Source organism: Puma concolor, chromosome A1, assembly GCF_028749965.1.
Source record: "Puma concolor isolate L17-30 chromosome A1, mPumCon1.1.hap2, whole genome shotgun sequence".
In the NCBI taxonomy this organism is placed as follows: domain Eukaryota; kingdom Metazoa; phylum Chordata; class Mammalia; order Carnivora; family Felidae; genus Puma; species Puma concolor.
In genome coordinates, this window is record NC_141667.1 from 228252310 (window position 1) to 228276428 (window position 24119).

At 32.8% G+C, this 24119-nt stretch overlaps 1 protein-coding gene across 12 annotated transcripts in view; it reads right to left on the reverse strand.

Moving 5' to 3' along the window:
- Positions 1 to 24119, reverse strand: part of NBEA (neurobeachin) — a 697478-nt gene that overhangs the window by 472280 nt on the left and 201079 nt on the right. For 8 of the 12 annotated variants that reach the window (XM_086713686.1, XM_086713662.1, XM_086713695.1 and 5 more), the window contains 7 exons: positions 19983 to 20064; positions 18910 to 19033; positions 17887 to 18079; positions 15068 to 16084; positions 13093 to 13310; positions 10367 to 10506; positions 1872 to 2075 (listed from right to left, as the gene is read on the reverse strand). In XM_086713686.1, the coding sequence (XP_086569812.1) occupies positions 1872 to 2075; positions 10367 to 10506; positions 13093 to 13310; positions 15068 to 16084; positions 17887 to 18079; positions 18910 to 19033; positions 19983 to 20064 (1978 nt within the window). Of the gene's footprint in view, positions 1 to 1871; positions 2076 to 10352; positions 10507 to 13092; positions 13311 to 15067; positions 16085 to 17886; positions 18080 to 18909; positions 19034 to 19982; positions 20065 to 24119 lie in introns of all 12 variants that reach the window. The other 4 variants (XM_086713723.1, XM_086713713.1, XM_086713706.1 and 1 more) reach the window with 1 other exon arrangement.

The window sequence follows — 24119 nt, forward strand, 5'->3', positions numbered from 1 at the left end:
GCTGCAGAAACAAGATTACTGAAGCTCCCAATTTATCCCTTCCTTAGTCTATCCACCCCCCATCCTTTAAAATTCTGAATTTCACAAATCAGTACAGATTTTTTGAAACTTCATGTTCACATTGGATAAGCTGTTTTTACTGACAGGACTTCTTCCTGTAACATGACTACTTGGAGACTCCACTGAGCACAGCTCCCGCTTCAGGCAGTGATAGGCTACCTCAGTAGAGGCAGAACCGAGGCCCAATATCCACCTTTCTGCGCGGTGGGAACATGTGCAGCCTTCTCAATAAGTATTCGTTGAGTACGAGCTTTTTACTTATTTACGTATTTTAAGCAGTCGTATTCATGGACTCCAACCATTTGAATTTGACTCCGGCTCTGCCACCTGTGAGCTGTGTGATCTTGGGCCAGCTGCTTAGACTATGCCTGCCTCAGCTTCCTCATATGTAAAATGACTTCAAATATGCTAGCTTCCTTAGCTGTGAGGATTAAATGAATTAATATATGTATAAAGTGCTTAGAACTAGACAGCACATATTGATTTATAACTGTTTGCTTCATTATTAATCACTTAAACTTTCCTATGGGTGACCAAAAAACAACTCCGCTTGGAAATACTGGAATAAAAATGAAATTAGTAGTAAAGGTTTGAAATATATTCAGATATGAAAGTTCAGAATAACCACATAAATGCTGGTTTTAAGATACTTAGGTATTTAAAAAAATTTCTCTTTCTCACAAGGTTCATTCTGTCAGCTATTGTTAAATATCAATGGATATGTCCATGGTGGCCACAGTAAATTATCCCACACCTGTTACGGGTCAGAAAGAGCTCAGTGTGGTCAATCTCTCCATTATAATGATTATGAAATGATTCCACTTAGACTGCCCATCTTTAAAAATGCAAAACAAACAAAAAAGTAGGTTTCATTCCATCATTCTTAAAGCAAGTTATTATTCCTACCCTGGATCAGAAAAAATGTATCCCCTGAAACTACACACATATAGATTTATTGTATTGTGTTTATATTTTATTTTATTATTTATTTTTTATTTTTTATTTTAGAGAAACAGAGATTACAAGCTGGGGAGAAGGGCAGAGGGAGAGAAAGAGAATCTCTAGCAGGTTCCATGCTCAGTGCAGAGCTGGACATGGGGCTCAATCCCACGACCCTGGGATCATGACCTGAGCCAAAATCAAGAGTTGGATGCTCAACCGACTGAGCCACCCAGCTGCCCCAATTTTTGTACAATTTTTAAAATTATGGTTAATAAAAGCATCCATCAGAAATTTCCTTCCTATCTAATGCCTTACTTTCTTGTGTCCTATTAATGCTTTAAGGCAAATATAAAAACAATAGCTTTCTGGTCCCTTATAAAGACTGAGTAGTATAAATAAATTTCCTCCCTAAGAAAGGTAAAACATGTAAGAATGGATGTAAGGAGTTGAACCACATTTACTAAGAGTTTTCAGTGCTAAATTTTCTTTGTACGAATTATGTCACTGGTCTTCTGACACATTTGTGGATCAGGACAACTACCTTTGTATTAGTTTACCAAAACAAGTCCTAAATGGATTCACATTACAATCATTTCAATGAAAAATGTTATAGTCCTATTGATTTTGAAACAACTCATAATATATTTGACTTCATTTCAAATTATAATCTATTAAAGATGATCAATTTCATGAAATCTCCAATGTGAAGATACCATAATTTTAATTTAGCAATTTTTAGGAATTACAAGGTGATATCTCTACTCCATAATCATTAACTTGTATCATCAATACTTTATGTACCACAGAACATCAGAAAAGTAATGTGTAGGTAATTATTTAACACGCACCGTTATTCTTAACAGACTTACCTAGCCTTAGGCACTGTCTCATTAAGCCTCCAGAAGACATGTTTTTTTCAGCTTCAATCTCACTAAAATTTAGAGAGCTGGCAAATACAAGTACGTCAACCATAGCCATCAATCGGCTGAGGAAAGTTACTGCTGTCTCAGCTGACATGCCTTGTGTCACTTCAATATTTTCCAATTCCGTCTTTAAAAAAGTAGAAGATTTAAGTCTTGTTTAAAATTTGGAAATACAATACATATTCACACATAGTATATATAAGTAGTTCAGCACATTTAGTACATTTTGTAAACAAAATAAATTATAAATTATAAACTAATTCTATGTATCAGAAGAGCTGGTTATCAAATTTAATTAGTTTGCCTGTGAATTACCCTTAAATAAAGGAAAAGTTCATTTTTTAAATCAAGGTTAAACTTAAATGTCATTACTTGAAAAAACTATATTCCAAACTTAAGATCATTCCATAAAGATACTCAGAAATGATTACACATCTATATTTCTACTACTTTTGTCTTATTTTATTAACAAAGATATAAAATTGATATTTTCCTAAAATCTTCACTCCTGTTTATAAAAAGATATGCTTTAATTTCTTTTTGCTATAAATGTAAGATAAGTAATAGGAAAGATGTATGGCAGCTCCAGTGGGCCTCAAAATGAGACAAGTGTCAGATGAGAACATATGACAATTTCCTACCCATTTCAGAATAAACTAAGCCACTGGGTATCTCATACATACAATGAAATTCTAGGGTAAAAATAATCAATAAAGTTATTAATTCCTCTACAGATATTAATTTGTAGCCTATAAGACATTAGCAATGAGAAGAATCAGTAGAATCCTAGTTAGGTACAACTATACTTTCACTAAAATACTATGATAAAATATAATTTCCTGCTTTCAAAAGGAATGTTACAAAGTACTACTTCGAGATGTGTTAACTGTGTATTTTGTAAGCAACAGCAACATACTGTATTTTACGTTTCATTCTGATTTTTCATTCTGATCATTTTGATTATTAAGGTTCATTATAACTAGGCCTCATTTTCTCAGTGCCACAAGGGGACAGAGAAAAGAAGGGCTTTACAAGTAAAAAATACTACTGCTTAATTTTTCTGAAAATGGGCACACTAACCACATTGATTAACCTTATTTCTTCACCAGATGATAAATTCAACTACAAGGTAAGCATATATTATAGGTATCTACTCCTATTTAATGTTCCATTTGGACATTGTTTATGCCCATCATTCTACCTAAACATATTCCTGCTCACATTAAAATGGAAATGTCAGCAGGAAACACTGATTGGAAAAAAAAAAAAACAAAACATCTTAAAACACTTCTTGTGCACAAGATGGGTAATAAAAATGATAGGTGACTACTGCAAGCACTACATAACTAAAGTTGATTCTAAATGGAGTATAAAATGTAACAACCTTTCTTCCTTCCATTTAACAGCAAAATAGTTCTAAAACCATTCTCTCTAAAATGAGCTAGAAAATAGACAAAAATTTTTTTCAACTTGATTTACATTGTGTCAACTCAGTATCCACGGTGTAAAGAAATAATTGATTACTTGGATTTCCTAAATACAGATCCCGTATTTCCTAGCACTTCATTGATATACAGTATTATTTCACAGCAGGAATTAAAAATCTGAGATCACAATACAATAGTTTATAATAAAAGCGAAAAAAAAAAGTAATAATTTCACATAAGACCCATTTTAAATCTCAGTTAATGTGTTTCAATATGGAATGGAAGATCTGGCCATTGCTTAGGTCTATCAACTATTCTAAATAAATTTTCAAAAATATTAGGATTCTAGGACATCTATAAATGGATTCTCAAAGAAATTCATCATTTTGAATTACTGAAATTATAAGAAATCTAACTCATTATTATTAGTTAATGGTCTTATTTTCATGCTTTCCTGGTCTACTAAGCCTAGCTTTCAAAACATGCTTTCATTTTTAAGACTGAATTACATACAGAAATTATAAACAAAATTTTATCATCCATGTAATTTGCAAAATTATATTTTTGACCTAACCAAATAAAATTTTAAAATAAAAATCATTCTTAACACAAATAACCAGAAAGGGAGTTCTTATTAAATCTATATAATTAGTGACTTTGATGAAATGTTATATAAACATTATAACATATATTTAATAATAAAGATCACTCACATGATTATTATTGAATCTTAAAATAACATATATTCCATCCAATGTCCTTTCAACGGAACCAATTAACATCTGATTGTACATATGACTGAAATTTGTTTTCATTATAATAGTTTAGTCTAAAGGTTATTGTGGGTCATAAGATAGTAGTTAATCAATGCATAGAAAAAAATCCTTTTAATGAATCTTTTAAATATATCAAAGATATGTCTAATATTAAAGATGGTATGGAAACTCAAAATACAACCATGTCAAAAATTTCATAAATAAGCAAAAATAAAACTTAAAACTGAAAACCTGAAAATTACTGAAGTAATACTAACCTTAGAACCCTGGACATGCATTAGACAAAACAGACAACAGATCAAAAAAGTACAAGAAAAGGAAATTATTAAAATTAAATGAAAATACAATGTAAAATTGAAACACAAAATAATATATTTAAAAATTATATTTGATTTTTTTATTAAAAGCAAAGTTCTCAGAAGAGATATTTCTTTTATAAATTATATATGATTAAGATTAAATATCAAATATTTAGACTAATATTTATTTTTTTCATTAGAGTAACTCTGCCCAAATAATATATATATATATTCATATATACCAGTATATATGTATATATATATATGTACAGTTCATATACTAGAAATTATGCATACTCTATTTTATAAAATAAATATATTTTCCCAGGTGATGCCTAAGAAGGTATTTTAATAAATAAACTAATATGGTATCTCTGTAAAAGCCCTAACCTCAGTACTGGTTTAGGCAGCAATGATTTAAGTAAATAAACTATTTATACCAACTTTCCAGAATTTTCATTAAGGAATCATGTTATAATTTGTTTGTTTTTTTTTTTTTTTAATATTTGGAGTTTTTCCTATAGATCTAAATCTCCAGGAGTTAAAGAATAAAATACTGTAGTGATTATAACTTAAAAACCACTTTCCCTTGCTACAAAAGAACTGATAGGTACACTAATGAGGCCTGCATGTGAACTAAGCTAATTACATAGTACACTAAGTTTCAGAATATTAACTAAGAATTATATTCAATATATTCAAAAGTTTGTCTAGAATTAAGTTTCGGAATAAAAGTCATCAACTGTTCCTATTCTCTGATTTTTGACAGCGAATATATGTGAGCATAAATTTCAAATACACAATTTTCATGTTACACTGTATAGGAAAATGCATATAAGCCTTCTGAAAATACTAACGTATGAGATAAACAAAAGAAAAATTACTAATTTTTCCACACATTCTGATAATGGTAATTAAATGTAAACTAAATTCAAGACCTTATCATCATTTTTTGACAGAAAATACTCTTCTTTTTTCTTGATTATGAAACTATTAGGAAAGCCAGAAATATTAGTCTCTGTTATTTTCCTTAACAGAGAAAATGAAACCATACAAGACACTGAATTCAATTCTAAACATTCAGTGTTCTGGAGGGCTGACCAAAACAATCAACTGAAAATCACGAAGTGATTATGCAATTTGTAATTGATCCATGTTCTTTGCTTCTCTTTTTTCTACAACTCCTTTTTTTCATTCGTGACCAACTTAACAATGTATAGAGAATGAAAGAGAGGATTCAATTGACTAGTCATAGAAACATTAACTCTAAAAAAATCAACAACAACAAAAATAATGCCCTTTTCCAAAACCAAAGATTGGTCAAACTACATACTAAAAGAGGTTTACATTTTTTCTGTGACTATTGAAGTTAAAACCACCGATCTAATTTAGAGACTTGAAACTATTTTCGTGATTTATTTTTATGCCACATAGTTAACCTAGGCAAAACTGAAATTCCAAAAGTCCTGCTTCTTCAATGCATATTAAGTTAAAGGTGTTCACTATAATATAAATATGATGTAAGTATACTTTTTCCTTAAAGTTTCTACTAAAATATTTGCTTACAAGTAAGATTTATCTAAACAGTTCAACTTTTCTTACGTGATGATACTGCAACAGCAATACACAACTGTTATCCTTAGTGTGAAATAGTATATTCCTATAAGATCGCAGGGCAGAAAACAGACCACCACTATGCTAATCCCACTGGGATAGCCGACAAAAAGATTATATCATGTTAATCTTTGGCCATCAAAATAAATCACGCATCATGAATAAATTTGTCTCAAATATCCTATTTTAGGATTCTGAATATGACAGGATTATTTTATAAATGAGAAAATTATTCTATCATGATGCAATTCTGAATAGTTCCAAAAACAACTAGATGAAGGAAACATTAGGAGCATTCCCCAACTATTGAGCTTTACACATATTACTTATCCTAATTTCCACAAACCCCCTGTTAGATAAGTATAATTAACACATTTTCATAAATAAAAGATTGAGAGTATGTTCCTATCTAGGAAGTGGCAGAACCCAGGTTAAAATACAGATTTATTTTATGCCAAAATCCATATATCTTATATCAAATCTTAATTTCAGATTGTGTCTGAATCTCACTAATGGTGGGAAACAAGTCTGTTCGATGAAAATGAGAAGTTTCCATAGTTATCCTGACACCCATCTTTATGTGAGAAATGGGAAACACATATTCCTGAGTTGAACTTTGTATCATGATTTATTTCAATGGAGAATGACAAAGAAAACTTAGCATTAACCTGTTTTTGAAAAAGCTATCCTTCCTTGACTGAGGAAAAAAATTGTGCATGTTGGATGTTTATCTCTGTGTTTTTGTTCTGTTCCACTGAACTATGTCTCTCTAAGATACTACGCAGTCTTGGCTACTGCATTTAATATATAATGAGTCTTTCAAAATTGTTTTAACTATTCCATGTGAATTTTTTAAAAAAATAGTGTTTGTAAAAAAATAAATAAGTAAAAAATAGTCTTTGTATCTACAAAAAAATTGGTGGGATTTTGATAGTAACTGCGATATGTCTAAATACCAATTTGGGGACAAGTGTTACCCCTGTTACGCTGAGTCTCCAACCCATAAACATGGTATAGTCTCCATTTATTTAGACCATCTTTGATTGCTTTTACCTGTCTTTTATAGTTTTTAATGTAAAGGTAGCATATATTTATTGTTATAGCTCATATTTGAGAGTACCTCATATTTGTGTATTTAAGTATCTCATATTTGTATATTTATTTTCTGTGTCCACATGTTCACTTTTAGTAGAAATAATTACAACTAGTGTTACTGTTGACCTTGGTAAAATAAAAAAAAGAAGAATACTTAGCATTCTACTTACCCTCTCAAAATTAAATACAATTTCAACATTAGACACGTCAAATGCTAGAAAAAATTAGTATGGCTGAGTGTGAAAATTATATATCTTCTAATAGAATATAAGGACCACAACATACAATGAAACTGCTCTAAAAATTAAACTTTAAAAAATATTGAGTAAGTCAAATTTAAGTTCTTATTTAATAGAAAAGGGGGAGTTTATCTTAAGCTCTAATTACTGAATTTTCAATGGTCAGTAATAAAGTTTTCATACTGAAACATTATACTATGTTAAACTTATGAATTTTATGTAAGGATTATGCTCTAAGTCAGCAGTCAATAAACTATGACACACAAGTAAATCTGTCCCACTGCCTTTTTTTATAAATAAATTTTTCTTGAGACAAACCCGTACCTATTCCTTTATATAACTTTATATAACTGTCTTTTGCACAACACTAGCAGAGTTGAGAAGTTGAGACAGATACCATATAGCTCACAAAACTGAAAATATTTATCATCTGACCCATAGAGAAAAAGTTTGCTAGCCACAGCCATCCACCATTATTCATATTTATTCATTCATTTATGCATATATGCATTTTAAAATCACACCAACCTAAACAAAATCATGAGATCACTTAAACACCAGTTTCAAATGTTTCTCTCTTTATATATCTAGGATTGAAATTAATTATAATTATAATGGCATCTACATAACAATGTTTCCCTTTGCTAATCTGTACACTGCCAGTGTTTCCTCTTTCACTTATTCTTTCCAAAATTCTCTTTTGGAGTTTTACATTTAAATCTAAGCCAAAAACCTCCCTATCCAGTTCTAATTTCATTCTTCATTCAATCTCTTCTTTCCAAACTCTCCCCCTCTACTACATTACAATTTTTACCAGGAATATTACACAATCAAGTAAGAGAAAACAATACCCAGCAGTCAGCACCAATCAGAGTTCTACTAGCATCAAGTGAGAGAAAAGGTTCTGGATGGATCTTTTAAGGAAGCAATTTTTTCAAAGAACATAAAATCAGCTATGGTGTATTACCAGGCATAGGTACAATCAGTTAATGGACCAAACTGACAGAAAGAGAGAGAAATAGACAATGAAGAAAAATTTCTACAATTGAACGACTTCCTAAATCTGTTATGAACAGTCTAAGCATTAAGTAGTTTCAAAGTGCAAAATATAGTGATCCAAACTACAAAAGTAATAATTTTGAAATTATTAATTTGAATTAATTTGAAATTATCAAAATGTCAATATCTTTATTATATATTCATTATAAAATAAAAACAGGCAAACTTCAAACCTATACAAATTTTAATACCTACTATTAATTTTATATAGAGATCATTTCCAGTTCTGCACAAAATTTTAAAATATTATAAAATGAATTTCAATACAACCTTTTAAAATTTCTTGACAAAAAATGACTGCTTAGAAAACATTAAAGAATTTTATATGATTAAAAAAAAATGCCAGGAGAAAATACTGATTTATTCAGCTTTGAATGTGTAGAAGGGGGAAAAAAAAACTCTTCCTGCCTCAATATTAGAATGCATTTAGAAAATCATATATGACTCCCAATTTACCAGAATTTTGTATAAATCACCAGAGGAAATCAGAGATTAAAGAGAAGAGATGGTACATTAATCTCACAGGATATCCACATCCCTCACATGCCATCAATTATTTTTCTTCCTGGCTCCATTTCCTTGCTTACTTGCTAATTCAATTAAGGCTCTAATAATGATGAACTGTTCTGCACTCCCTCTTGAACTAGCCTGTTTGCCTTTGTAGACTTCTTGAATAAATTCATGAATGAAATCAAAGTGTATGTGCCTGTGAGGGGGGGAGAGATGTTGAGGATACAAGCTTTTGCTGCCAATATTTAACTTTCAATGTTCCTTTGGTGGTGGTGGTGGGGGGGGGGGGTGATGCTATTGACAAAACTACAGAGAGAAAAGGAATCACATAGGAAAAGCTAGTTAATGATGAAATAAAGCCAGAGATTAATTTGGAAACACTGCCGCACCAAGTAAAAGACATCTTAACAACAACAAAAAACACGTTTCTCTGTGGAAAGAGCATACCTTTCCAGCTATGGATTAGTTTCCAATATGGTGGCAGGAACACAGGCAATATGAGAGGCAGAGTTCTACATTCTTTCCTATGTGAGCAAGTAGCTATGGAATGTGGTTTTTTAATAGAATTCAGAGATTTTTAACATTACAATTAAAATATGAAGTTAACATTGACCTATTATATTTTAAATATATATAATTAAATGCCTTTCAAACTTATTAATACATTTCAATGTTTTATATAGAATGAAAAACAGCTATATATATTTTTAAATAAAATGCTGAACTAGTAGATAAAGTGAGATGCAAATGATATTAGAGTCCATATGTCTATAAAAATTTTTTTGAGGTTTTTAAGGATTATGAAATTGTTCAGATAGCTTAAAAATGGTATGTTATTTATATTTTTTCTATCTGTGGTGCCTGAGTTTTAAATAAGAAATCATTAGTTTGGTTCCCTTTTGAAAGCAAATTTCTGGCTTCAAGATTACATCTCAGAGAACAGGAATATAAAACTCCCATACAGTTTAAAATAATATTGTTTATGAATAATATTCCAAGTAATTCACGTAAGATTCTGCATTACTAATAATGTTTTTTTCTAAATTTAGATTTATGACTCTACTTACTTACACAATAACCATGTATTTGTATTTAGAACTTCAAGAGTTACAGGATAAAAATTTTAAGTTTACTATATATTTGAAAAGATAGGCAGTATATAGAAAATAACGTTAAGTCACTTATAGTTATGGCTCTTCTTCAAATTACTCATCAAAATTGCCAGATTAGTATTTTCATAAACACACACAACTGAAATGCAACACTGATGAAAGAGAAAAAAAGGGAAAAAGTTTCCTTAGGTGAACATGTCTTGATAAAATCCTTATGTTTAGAGCAGAGAATACTGTGGACATGCTCTTGTCAGGTAATTATAAAATAGACCACTAGATGGAAGCAAAGTACTTACAGTTGGTGATGTAGCAGCGGAGAGCAAAGGTAAAATTCCTCCACAAGCAATGATGATGTTGTCTACCATTTGGGAAATGAGGTGAATTGTGTTATGTACAAAAATAATATTTTCATTGCTATTGACAAAATCCATTACAGACTTTGTGGAATGGCTAAAATAGTACAAAAACAAAACACAAGTGAACATTTTCTTAGCTTAATGCTAGTTGTAACATTTATAAAGTAAAAATCATTGCAGAGCTAGGCAAATTTAAAATGGAATTATTAGAAAAGAAAACAATGTATAATTGAGATACCATATTACAAAAAACAACATTCATCTCGGCAGGGTTTCTTTGTATCCTAGTGTATTAATTCGTTACTGGGTTTCTGCTTTAAAAATACAGTACATTAACTAGTTTCAAGACAAATTATATCAGGCCAATGAATTTAGCCTAAAAAGTATTTTCACAAAAGCTTGCTATTTTGTGTTGTAATAAGTTTTACTTATTTACTACCCTTAGGTAATTTAGAACAATTGGATAGTTAACTCCAAGTCTACCTTTCAGGTAATTTCTGTTTGTTTTATCACCAGACTGGAGCCCCACCTGTGACCAGCCATACTGACAATGTGTACTGCTAGTCACAGAAATGACATGATGGGGAAATATAAATGAATAAGTAAAAATTCAAGGACTTACTGAATTAAAAAAGGTAAAAGACCTTAAAGGTCATCAGTGCAGTTTCCCATACAAAACATGCAATGTAGATACCCAAAAACATACACTGCTTTAGTTTGATGTCTGTCGGGAATATGAACTGTTTTCTAATGGGAAAAAAGAGGTTATTCCATAATCGATTTTAAGTCAATGATTCTCACTCATCAGAATTGTAAACTATCATCTACGATCTTTTAGATGTCAAGCTGTATGACCTGATCCTAAAAATAAGTGCTTTTAAAAAATTAAGTAAAATTCTGTTTGGGGAATTTTACGAGAGCGCATGAAAACAGAGACATGTGGTATCTGTGTGTATGTTGTGTATCCATCTTATGTTAAAGGAAGGGAAGTTGAGTACCACTCATTTGAGGACTACTAATATTATAATTAGGAAGTTACACTATATATATATCTCCGTTGATGTCATGCTAACAGTAATGTGTTTCACTGTGTTCCAGTTTCCCTATTTATCATCCCCAGGTAATTTAGCATAGAACAACACTAACAATGGAAAGACCATTGTTTCTATCACATGAGTAGACTAAGGACAAACTGGTCAAATAAAATTAGAAGTAAAGGCTTTCTATAGCAGACGTCGACTTTTCTCCATAATAGTTACTCCTTCTTCCCTGCTAACACAACCTAGATTTTGTTCTATTGTTGAGCTAGATCAAGTACAGGAAAGTTTGGCTTTACCTCCGCTATGAGGTTATTAACCAGTATTGCTCTATATAGGCCAGTCATTATAATCCCATTCCCTTTTGCTGGTGATTGCCTTCTGGCATGTGAGAGGTGAGAGGAAGATTTCCTGAGGGCTTCTTTTAGAAAAGAAGAAGGGAGGGTAAGGAGCGTGACAGGGAAAAAGTAGCAGAGGAGGAGGAGGAGGAGGAAGAGGAAGCGATAGAGAAGGAGAAGAAAACGGGGAAAAGAAAAAAGAGGAAAGGGAAGAGGGAAAAAAGGGAGAGGAGGAACAAGGGGATGGAGGACGAAGAAGAAGAGACCCTGCCTTCCAGTCTGGGCAAGTTTCCAATGCTTTAGTGGTGCTAGGAGCTGAATCAGCCACCTTGAATCTTAGAAGGAAAATTAGGAGAAGCAGAGAAGTCTCCTGGAGTCCAGAGAACATCACGCCATTGATTGTTTAAGTCAATGACAGTAGGGTACTCTGTTCCAGCCATGAACTTCCTAAATTATGCGCACGCACTCTTGTAACTGCTTAATTTGTCAAATATTTGCTATTAGAAAATCAACTGAAAGTGAAGCAGGGTAATGATTTAATTTATGCAGACTGTTTTCTTTAGGTGATTATATATGAACTGATACTAACGACTTCAAGGGCAAAGGCTCTAAAAACAGATGTCATAGGTGATTTTAAATTTTAACACTATGTTATAATTTTATTACCCAGAATAAAGTTAGTATATGGTATTAATTTTAACAGAAAAAGAACAAAAAATGTGGAAGCAGCTTTGAACCAAAATTTAACCTTTTTGTTGTTGTTAAATCCCTTTTATACATAGAATAGGCAATGCCAGGTTTCAAAATTTTACTTTTTAATTGTCCTAAGTTCTTGGATACCTGTTGATTTGAGCCCTAGGCTTTATAACCTTATGAAATAAGTATATGATGAGTATATGAAATGAGTATATGAAATGAGTATATGAAAATACTCATGTTTGTATACAAAGTTTTAGTGTTAGGTTATTTTTTAAGTTTATTAATTTTGAGCGAGAAAGCGAGCGCACGCGGGGAAGGGGCAAAGAGAGGGAGAGAGACAGACGGAGAGAGAATCCCAAGCAGGCCCTACGTTGTCAGCAAGGAGCCTGATGTTGTGGGGCTGAATCCTACCGGGAGATCATGACCTGAGCTGACATCAAGAGTTGGACACTGAGCCAACTGAGCCACCCCCAGGTGCCCCATGTTGGATTATTTTTAATAAGTTCAATTTGTGAGATTTTCAATGATATAATTCACTATGGATCAGTAATTTAAAATAGTCATTTTCTTAAGTGAAAGTTGTCTTAAGAAAAGAAATATTTCTACCTCCTCCAAACATGTACATCTGTTTCTAATGCAAACAGTAAATCGGTGAGAAGTCGCTGGTGCATTGGAGACCATTTAAACTCAGGAATACGAAACATTGTGGTGCGTGGACCTGGGCTGAACTGGCGCCTCTGTTCCTCAGTCATTGGCATGCCTCGAAATCCTAGGTCAACTCGGAGATCTCTGTCTTGTTGTGTAATAGACCGGCCCTGAACAGCCTAGAGAAAGAAAAGGTGAACTTCTGTAGACTGCCAAAGAAATGCATGATTTCAAAAAGAAAACAGTAAGTATAGTCAAGTGAGTGAGGAGAGCTCCTGCATGTAACTTTGATAGGTTAATCTATTTTACACATATTATTCATCTGGCGATTCCATAGACAGAAACCTTTTTTGAGCTGAAGAGGCTACTATTATTACTTTTATTTTTCTGTTTCAAAAACCAGGCAAGGACATCAAATACCTCAAGTCTAACACCAGGGTTCACATTGAAAACCAAGTCCTCTTTACCTTTGTTTATGGAGTCTTCATATTAGATACATGTGTCCCTTACAAAAGTGAGCATATAACTAAAATTGAAGTATACGGGATATATGTCATCAACTAACTATACTTAGAAACACAAGATTAAAAAGTATTACTTGAACAGACTGAAATTAACTCAAAAGTCTATTTTACTCACAATAGTTCAATTTCGAAAAATAGTACATTTATTTGACAAGTTAGAAAACCAGAAAAATACCTACAACCTCTGAAAACCAGGCAAGCCTAGCGATTGTTATGCTCAATAAACAACGCACTATGCTTTCCTTTCATTTAAATCTTCACCTAACTCAATATCCCCACTCCCTTCCAATTACCATGGTAGTACAACCGCCACAAAAATAGAGGCTGGCAGTTAACAGAGAAAAAATAAAAATAGCTTTCCCACACACAGAATACATGTTTTGTTTGTTTGTTGTGGTTTCTTCCCCACACGGAATATGTAAGGATTGTTATTAGAGTACAAAGACACCAGAAAGGTATGGTTTACTCTTTATAATACAATTCTAATGGAAACATGTTAACTTTATCTTTGATGATATGAAACAGTGAGTGGAAAACCCAGAGAACAACCAAAAACCCAAATCACTAATGGTAAAAGTATTCTTCAATTCTTAATCATAAGGTAATTTAGCCTGGAAAATAAGGAAGTGGTCTTAAAACTCAAAGCTCCACAATTAAAATTCATATCAGAAAACATCATCTATTTTTAGCTTTACTCTGGTGAGGCCAGAAATGCAGCACTAACACTTCCTCACCACTAGGCCTAAGAATCTTTAATTTTCTCATAACGACGACTCCTAGCCACATCGTTGTAAAGAAAATTTTCACTGCTAATAAGTCCAAATTTTCTCAGCCATACCACCTACCTCACAGGGTGGTTGTGAGGATTAAATCTGAAAACATATAGCACAGTGCCTGGAACATAGTAGGCACTTGATAAATAACAGTTCCCTTTTCCCTTCCCTTTCATTTCATTTATCAGTTCAATCTGGGCTCCAAGTCCTCTTTGCTATAATCCACACAACGGGGTTGGGCCTGAAGCTTAAAAGGTTAAAATTAATCAAGTATCCAGAATGAAGATCTTGAGTACAAAATGTGTAAATTTAGTCACAGAGTCACAAAATAGGGGAACGGGTAGAGCCCTTCCAGGTCATATTTTAATCTGGTACAAACACTTGTACTGTATAAGGAAATTCAGGCCCAGAGAGGCCCAACAAAGGCACACAGACACAATGTGGTGGAGTTGGAAATATAATTCAGATATTTTAAATTTCTTGTGTATATATACTACCATAACACGTGCTTCCCAAAGTTAACTATAGTGCCATAATTAAGTATAAACATGATGTAACTGTTCGGAAATTACTCTGCCGTAGTGCTAACAACTCAGGATCTGTCCAATGCATTTTTAGAACTCACGTAGGATAACTCACTTGTGTTGTAGCAGTGGTCTGGATTTTTCGAATTTCCTTTCCCGATTCTTTGCCATCGTCAGATCTCTCAGTATCTGAAATTATACTTCCTGCATCAATATTTGGTACAATTTTGCTAGCAGATGACTCGGTTTCCAGAGTGGTAGCAGTCATTTCAGCATACTCCAACCCTCTAGAGGATGACGCTAAGTCTCTTTCAGAAATACTGCTCGTTCCATCAGATGTTGTATGGATTTTGAACTCTTTTTCTTCTATGATACTTGATGTACAACTTAAGTCTACACTACCAGTCATATGAGCAAGCAATCCAAGGTCATCACTAACACCAAGATGTACTTGTGTGTCCTGAATATTTGGAATAATGTGATTGCTAGAAAGTTCAGGAAGAAGTTTCTCCTCCTGTTTAGGTATTTTATCGAAGAGAAATGACGTACTACTATTCGGAAGTTCATCCTTCTCATCTGCTAGTGTTATCAATGGACCATTATCCTTTTCTTCATTTTTTTTAATGATACCAACACTTCCATGTACATTGTTCTGGAGTTTCTCAACAGCAGCACTATATACATTATCCAATAAAGATTCAACCTCCACAAGGGCACCATTCTCTCCACCTACTAACGTCTCTGGTGATAAATCCATATCATCAAGCTTTACTTCGGTGGCTTCTACTTTCTCTGCTTTTATATCAACCAAAAGATCATGCACTTCCACATGCACACCACCTCCCGGTCTATCTGAATTTCCAAGAATACCATCTGACACTTTTGTCGACATGAGCAAGTCTCTAGTGTCTGTGCTGACAGGGTAATCTGTCTCACTTTCCGGGCTCTGGCTTTGTGAGAGATCTTCCATCTCTCGGATTTCCATTCCACCTTTCGCTCCTGTTGTCTGTGACGAAAGACCAGAGATGGTGCTCACATTCCCTTTTTTTCCCTTTTTAATGTTTTCCTCCTCTTGTCTCTGATATTCTTCATACATTTTGGCTAGGTATTCTTTATGTGCTTCGTAAGTGACCTTAGGAATAAGCAAAGAAAACATTAAGGCATTTCATATACATACCAAGGAGAAAAAAATACAAGTAAAGTTATGTTAATAGCGAAAATGGTATCAAAATTACGATTTCAAATGTAGCACATATTAATCTTAAGATAAGTTTCATTAAGTAATTGGAAGTAATCGTCAAAAATAGTTACATATGACTTATTTTATATACGTGTGTGTGTGTGTGTGTGTGTGTGTGTGTATGTGTGTGTGTTATATATATACAACGTCCAAAAACAGTTAAGTAAACTAGCAACATTAAAGTTTTAAGTGAAGTAATCTTTTCTTTTAGGTTGAGTATTTCAATGTTACTCTAACCTAATATGCCAGTTGAATTCCTACATATTTGAGTTCAGCTAACACAGAAAATTGGCTAATAATATATATAATATCCAAAGTATGACCATATCAGTTTTCACCATCTATTATTCATGTGTGCCTACTTCCAACTGAGATTTTTAAAAATCACACATATCTATAAATATGTACATTTTTAAACTTTTAAAACATCACAAATTTATCTTTATATAGACTAATGGGTTACTTTACATGGCTTGTTTAAGAATAATTATGAAATATATTTTTTCATAAAACATGAAATGTTTTTCTTATCAAGTAGTATTTTAAAATTTGTTAATGATAAAAGGTGCCAATACATTATAAAATGTAAGTTTTAACAGAAATAAAAGCTCTTCTAAAATTGAAAATAATAAAGCTCAAAATCTTTCCTTATAGGCACATATGATATTGACCTAAATGACAACAGGATTTTAGGTTGAGAGGGATCTTCCTTTGGAGATTATGTTGATACAAAAATTCCTTTATTTTACAGAAGAGGCAATCAAGTCCTAAAAGTGGAAGCTGGCTAAGTATAGCCCATGAATCAAACGTGCTTATCACCTGTTTTAGTAAGTAAAGTTATACAAGAACACAGCCATGTTCATTTTTTACACGTTTCCTATGGCTATTTTCACGCCACATGGCAGAGTTAAATAGCTGCTTCAGAGGCTGGCTGTACAGCCCCCAAGACCTAAAATATTTACTATCTGTACAGGTTAAAAAAACATTAAAAAGAACATTTTTCTAACCCCTGCACAAAAGGACTATACAAATTTCCTGAAGTCACAAAACTGAATTGTGGCACAGACTGGATTAAAAGCCAAACTTCTGACACCCACGCTTTTTCTAGGACACCACATAATGAGAAATCTTGACTCTGATTTTTCCAGAATCTAATGTGTACATAAATGTGCATGTTAACTCACTACTTTCTCTCACCAAAGATCAGGTAACATTTAAAATATAGATATATAGATTCTTAGAATTAAAAAGGAAAGATAATGCAATTAAAAATGCCACTAAACTTAAACCCTTATTCATGATTCACTTGGAAATAAAGGCAATTTCTCATTACTTTTCAGAAAGTATTTTTCAGCATGTATTTCATGAAATATTCTTTTAAGAACCAGTAGGTATGTTTAAGGTAAAAGAACTATTGGCTCAGACTCCAGCTATAAAACGTATGTGGGGTTACGTCTGGGGTCTAAAATCCCTGGTTCATAAACATGGGGTTTCAATGAAATGATCTATAAAATATTTCAAGCTCTAACAGTGTTACAGAATAGAGAGAAAATAAAACCAAAACCAGTAAAGAAAGTGGAGATAAAGGAATCGGCCATAATGTAAAATGCCCACAAGATGGCACCAGATGCGTGTTTATAGCCATTGAATCCACAGCTGAAACCCTGATGATCTAAAGTGCTACATCTCCTTACCTTGGAATGAGCTATTGAGAGTGTATCAACCCAGACTCTCCATCCTCCCCATTCATATTTTATTGCATGATACAACAGAATCCGGAAGATATTGTAGACCATCTCGGTAATCTTCTGTTCCTCAGAATTTTTAGGATTGATATAGCCAAGAGAAAACATCCAATCCTGCCACACTGAACACTGCAATAAGCATCTAGTGGGTTAAAAAAACAAACAAACAAAAAAAAATCCCACCTCATTAAAAATACCTGAATTATATTAGAATTTACTATTTTTAAATTTAGATAAAGAGTGAAAATATGATCTGACCTAGGTAAAGCAAGATGCACAGTCATTCTGCACATTCTATATTCTATACCTGGAATGATTTTCTCCCATTTTTCTACCTGGAAAAATCCAAATTATCATTTCAAATTGGTTTCCTAACTCTCCCAGTCAGATTTAGTTATCGTTTCTCTACTTCCTCATCACCTGTAGCACTCACAACGCACTTAATACATTACATATTAATCACTCTTTTCTTGTTATCTTCCCCATTAAATTGTGCCAAGACTGAACACGGAGACAATCTGTGTGCAGCACAGTGCTTGATACATACCAGACATTCAATACATATTTGTTGAAGACTCAGGAAGCACCCACAGCCTTAGACTGTACCCCATGTCTTAACTAACTTAAAAATGCACCACAATAATCAGTTATCGGACAGAAACTGAGAAAAGCAGAGATGAATATGAGCAACTCCAACACAATTACAACACACAGGTATCACCAGAAGGAATGGTGCATCTTAAATACGTGTACTCATATCCACAATTAAAATATAATATCCACATGATCAAATAAAAATATAAAAGTAAGTATAATGAACGTACATTAGATCAAAGAAACATAAAATGCCTTTTCGGAGAATTACAAGTATTTAGCAATATGGGAAAGTTTTGAAAAACTTTTTGAAAGAGACTAAAAATAAAAGAGAGAAAATACGGAATAAAGCTTTGTTATAGTATTGAAATTGCTTACCTTCTATTTTCACGACTGTTACTGAAAAGTTTTATCATGTCAGATAAAAATAAACGACGAACTTCCATCAGTTCGGCACTTGGTGTAGAGTTTTTTAACAAAGTTGCCACCACCTTAAGAATCACTGTGAATACGCACACAAAAAAGTCAAGAGTTACAACTGCATATCTTCCACTCAAAAACCTTTCCTCATTTTCAGCTTAGCCCTATGGTAGGTGAGTTAGAAGTATTATGAACTATGGTAAACACCATAATGATTAAGGTGGTTAGGAAAAGTTTTGATTTAGTTTCACATGTTATCATGTCATTACTGCATTAACATAAAGAATTGCCATTTGGATAGCTAAAGAAAATAAATAAACAGAAGAAATAACAAGTGTTGGTGAGGATGTGGAGAAAAGGGAACTCTCCTGCACTGTTGGTAAGAATGTAATTTGGTGCAGCCACTGTGAAAAACAGTATGAAGGGTCTTCAACAATTAAAAATAGAATTACCATTATGAGTCAGTAATTCCACTACTGGGTATTGACCCAAAGCAAACAAAAAACTAAATCTAAAAGATATATGCACCTCTATGTTCAGTGCAACATAATTTATAATAGCCAAGATATGGACGCAACCTAAGTGTCCATCGGCAGGTAAACAGCTAAAGAAGATGTGGTATTTACACACACTAGGGTATAGTTGTAAAATGAGATCTTGCCTTTTGCAACAATATGCATGGACCTAGAGAGTACTATGCTAAGAGAAATAAGTTAGAGGGAGAAAGCCAAATACCATATGATTTGACTTACATGTGGAATCTAAACAAACAAACCAACCAAAAAACCCCACAAATATACTCAGAACTAGAGAACTGCTGGTTGTCAAATGAGAGGGAGGCAGGGAGATGGGCAAACAAAATAGGTGAAAGGAATTAAGAATTACATACTTCCAGTTACACAGTAGATAAGTCACAGGGATATATATATATATATATACATATCCTATGCTGTAGGTATAGCATGTATATATATATATATATATATATATATATTTTTTTTTTTTTTTTTTTTTAATTGCTATTTGCTCACTTGGATTCTGAATTTTCACTGTAGAATCTGGCTCTGGATGTGGTTTGTGTACAACTTGAGTACATACTTGCTCTGTCAAGATCTGAAAGATGAAGAATTTGAATTTCATTTAATAAATAATTTAAATCATAATTTAAAAATATAGATATACAAAGAATGAAAAAAATGTCAATTCTGTCAAAATCAAATGAAACTCTCTTCTAAGGGTCCTCTAGTCATTCTGAAACTTCTAAACTCTTTAATTCTTCAGTTTTCAAATTTTGTTTATTATGGATAAAGACAAAAACAAACCAGTATTGACAGAAGGAAAGATTAATTAGGAAATCCAAGAATTACTCTGTTTGAAATACCCTTACACTGTACATCCTTAGCAAACTTATGGTGTATAAACATTTGACTCTTATGTCATCAATTTTAAAAAACTTAGAAAGTAAGGCAATAAAAAAAATAATGTCTGAGCCTGGGTCTCACCTTCAAAATGAAGTGTGATAAAGGAAAAGTCTTCATTAGAAATGTGCTCTTTGTCATTTACTAATGAATTTTTCTTTAAACTTATTTTTTCAAATAACAAAAAAATGACAAGAAATTAACCAAATAAAGAAAAAAACAGAATTCTAAAACATTTTCTAATTTTTCCACTAAAATTTAGCAGTCTCTATGAGTGTTGGATTCTTACACATCTTTTTCACTGTTATATTCCTAGCAATCAGCACAATGCCTGACACACTGCCAATATTCAAACATTTGTTAAATTTAAGAATGGATAACTGAATTATATATAAATAATGGACATACGGCTGTTCACTGTATTTTAGGCTTTAGCCTGTGTATACCTATTCTTGCATGAGTATAGTCCAATGAGACTATACTTAATAAGAATATAATTTTATATTACTGATTGAATTTCCTGTTTAAATTAATATGCTAAGTTCTGAATGAAACGTTCAGTTCAGCCTACAGTAAGGTACAATATCTATGGAGGAACCATGAAAGTTAGTTGAGAGCCTAGTTGTACTTAGCCATTATTATGAAAGTTGAGGATGGGGAAAGGGAATTAATTACGACCCAGAAATGATCCCTTCTGATTAGAAAAAGACCATGATATCCAGTATAGGCACTTTTCTGACCTTCTGCTCAGAAATGAGAAAGAAGAAGAAAAAGGAGATAAAGATAGAAAACTGACTTATGTATATTAGGAATGTTTATCAAAAAGGTATTGCCTTGAAATTAAAACTAACCTACCGTTACTAAAATGATAAATACAGGGTTTAAGAACCTCTCTCCTTCACGCCTATAATTGTGTTTAAACCAAACACTTTGTTGTTGAAACTGAACAGTGCCTCAGGATTTTCTGAACACTGCACTACAGACATGCACTACTAATCAGATGGAGCAGACACATGGGACAAAAATTTCTTTGCAAATCCTAGGAATTTGAAAATACCAAAGAACATTCAGTGGTTTTGTATGCATACAAGAAGTTTTCACACCAGTCTGCCCAAAAAAGCCCTGGTGTGGCCCTACAGCCCAGTGGACCACATCCCTAAAATTCTGGTTACAAACAGATTAAAAATAACTGTAGACAAGCTTGGGAAAGATCAGGCCACACTCTTCCATGATGAAGATTAGTTAAAACCGTCTCACCCCAAAAATAAGAAACCTCATTGCAAAGAAAATAATATTTATCCCAAAAAATCTACAATTTTATATTGTCCTTTTTAAGTCTGTATTTAATCTTCTAACGAGGAGGATAATAATGGTCTTGCCTACCTAATAAACTTGCTAGGAAGATCAAAGAAGGCTCTATATGTGAAAGTGTTTTGAAAACTATAACATATTCAAGTATGAGTTTAATTACAAAAACATATTTAGAAACTCAACCCAGCATGTACTTATTAAGAACCATTTATGTGCCCACACTCTGCTACATAGTTAGAATGAGAAACATAGATGCTAGGTGGAACTATTATTTCAAGAATCAATTAATTGTCGAGACAGGCATAAATACATGTTCCTTTTTTTTAATGTTTATTTATTTTTGATAGACAGAACACAAGGGGCAGGGGGTGGGGGAGAAGAAAGAGTGGGAAACACAAAAATCTGAAGCAGACTCCAGGCTCTGAGCTGTCAGCACAGAGCCCAACGCAGAGCTCGAACCCACGAACCATGCGATATGACCTGAGTTGAAGTCAGAAGCTTAACCAACTGAGCCACCCAGGCACCCCAAGAACCTACATGAGTTTTTAAAAGAGGGAGGGAAATAATGAGATATAAATAAGGAGAGATGAATATAGATATAAACATTGTAATGAAAGGACTTGACTCAAGATGGGCCATGAGAGTTTGACTTGTATTGATTACAGATACGCATAGGAAGCTAACCCCAGCCCCTACAAAACCAAAATTGTAGGAAGGGTTCAGAGCCAGATACGGACATGAAATCCAATATGTATTAGGCCTTAGAGCACATCTCAATTCAGAGCCACATTTTAAGAATTCCATAGCCACCTGTGACTAGTGGCTAATCACTTTGGACAGGGCTGAGGAACAATAATGAATTATAAGCATGGAAGTAACTTGATAAATATGTATTTAGATACACAGATCTGAGCCTAGCATTATACATTTAAATTCTATTTTATAAATGGAATTATCTCACAACTCATGGGCCACAGAAAGAGTTTAGGCTTAAGCAGGAGCTGTTAGAGCTTCCTCTCTGACCTACTCACTCCCCAGCTTCATCATGTATAAATCATTTTAGATAGTAGGCTCAATTTCTAAGACAAAAGTAGTACTAGGCTATTTCTTAAAATGGCAAACTATTGACCCCACCGTTACACCCAATTGCCACTGTAAGTATCTGGGGTCAGAGAATCTTCATATCTTTATAATTTGAACAAGCTGTATTACTTTTTTCACTTAGTTTCTTTATCTGTGAAAAGAATATTTGAACAAGATATTTAACATACTGTCCACCTATGAGAGTCTATAATTTTGAGAAAAGGGTTTCATTTTTATAAGTTTTAAGCATGCTACCACCTTGTAAAAATTTTGTGTTCAGAAACTGTTATACCCTAACAGAAAAAGATAAAGTAACCAAAATACATATATACACATTTTTATTTAAACAAAACAAAACAGGGGCGCCTGGGTGGCGCAGTCGGTTGAGCGTCCGACTTCAGCCAGGTCACGATCTCGCGGTCCGTGAGTTCGAGCCCCGCGTCAGGCTCTGGGCTGATGGCTCAAAGCCTGGAGCCTGTTTCCAATTCTGTGTCTCCCTCTCTCTCTGCCCCTCCCCCGTTCATGCTCTATCTCTCTCTGTCCCAAAAATAAATAAACGTTGAAAAAAAAATTTTTTTAAACAAAACAAAACAAAACTTGTGATGAGCACTGGGTGCATGAATCACTAAATTCTACTCTTGAAACTAGTATTACACTGTATGTTAATTAAATGGAATTTAAATAAAAACTTGAAACTAAAAAAAAAAAAATCAGTTCATTATTTCTGTAAGACATTGAGCTCTTCAGATGAGAAGTTCCCACACTTGGCTGCCTCTGTCTACATTAATATTTAACTGAATTATAGGAACAATATTTAAAGAGAAATAGTAAACCCAAACCTATGAGGTAAAATTAATATCCCAATACTTAATACAGTAAATAATCAGATAGTGTTGTTAAGATCTATATCAAACAGAACAATCTAGTTTTGTGCTTACAAGACATACTTTAAAATCTAACAAATTATATTTTTAAGTATGTTTGAGAGTCCTAACAAGTATTAAGAAAATATAATTATCCATAATTTAGAGATGGAATAAAAAAGCAAAAATAAAGCAAATCAACTTAAGATACAAATTTTGCAAATAATGTAATTCTCAGAAAGTATTCATATAAAAATAATTTTGAGTTATTTCAAAGAGGAGTTCACTAAAGCCTACTTCTTAGCATAGGACCTATAAAAATAAATTCACCTCAGAAAACTAAGAGACAGGGATATTTCCTTAATAATTTTTAAAAATTTTCAGAATAACTGAGATAGATCTTTACATCTTTTATACAATGGTATCTGCTATATCCTGCCAAAAGGTCTTAGTTACTTTGTCCTTTAATATTTGTTATTTATTCTATTATAGG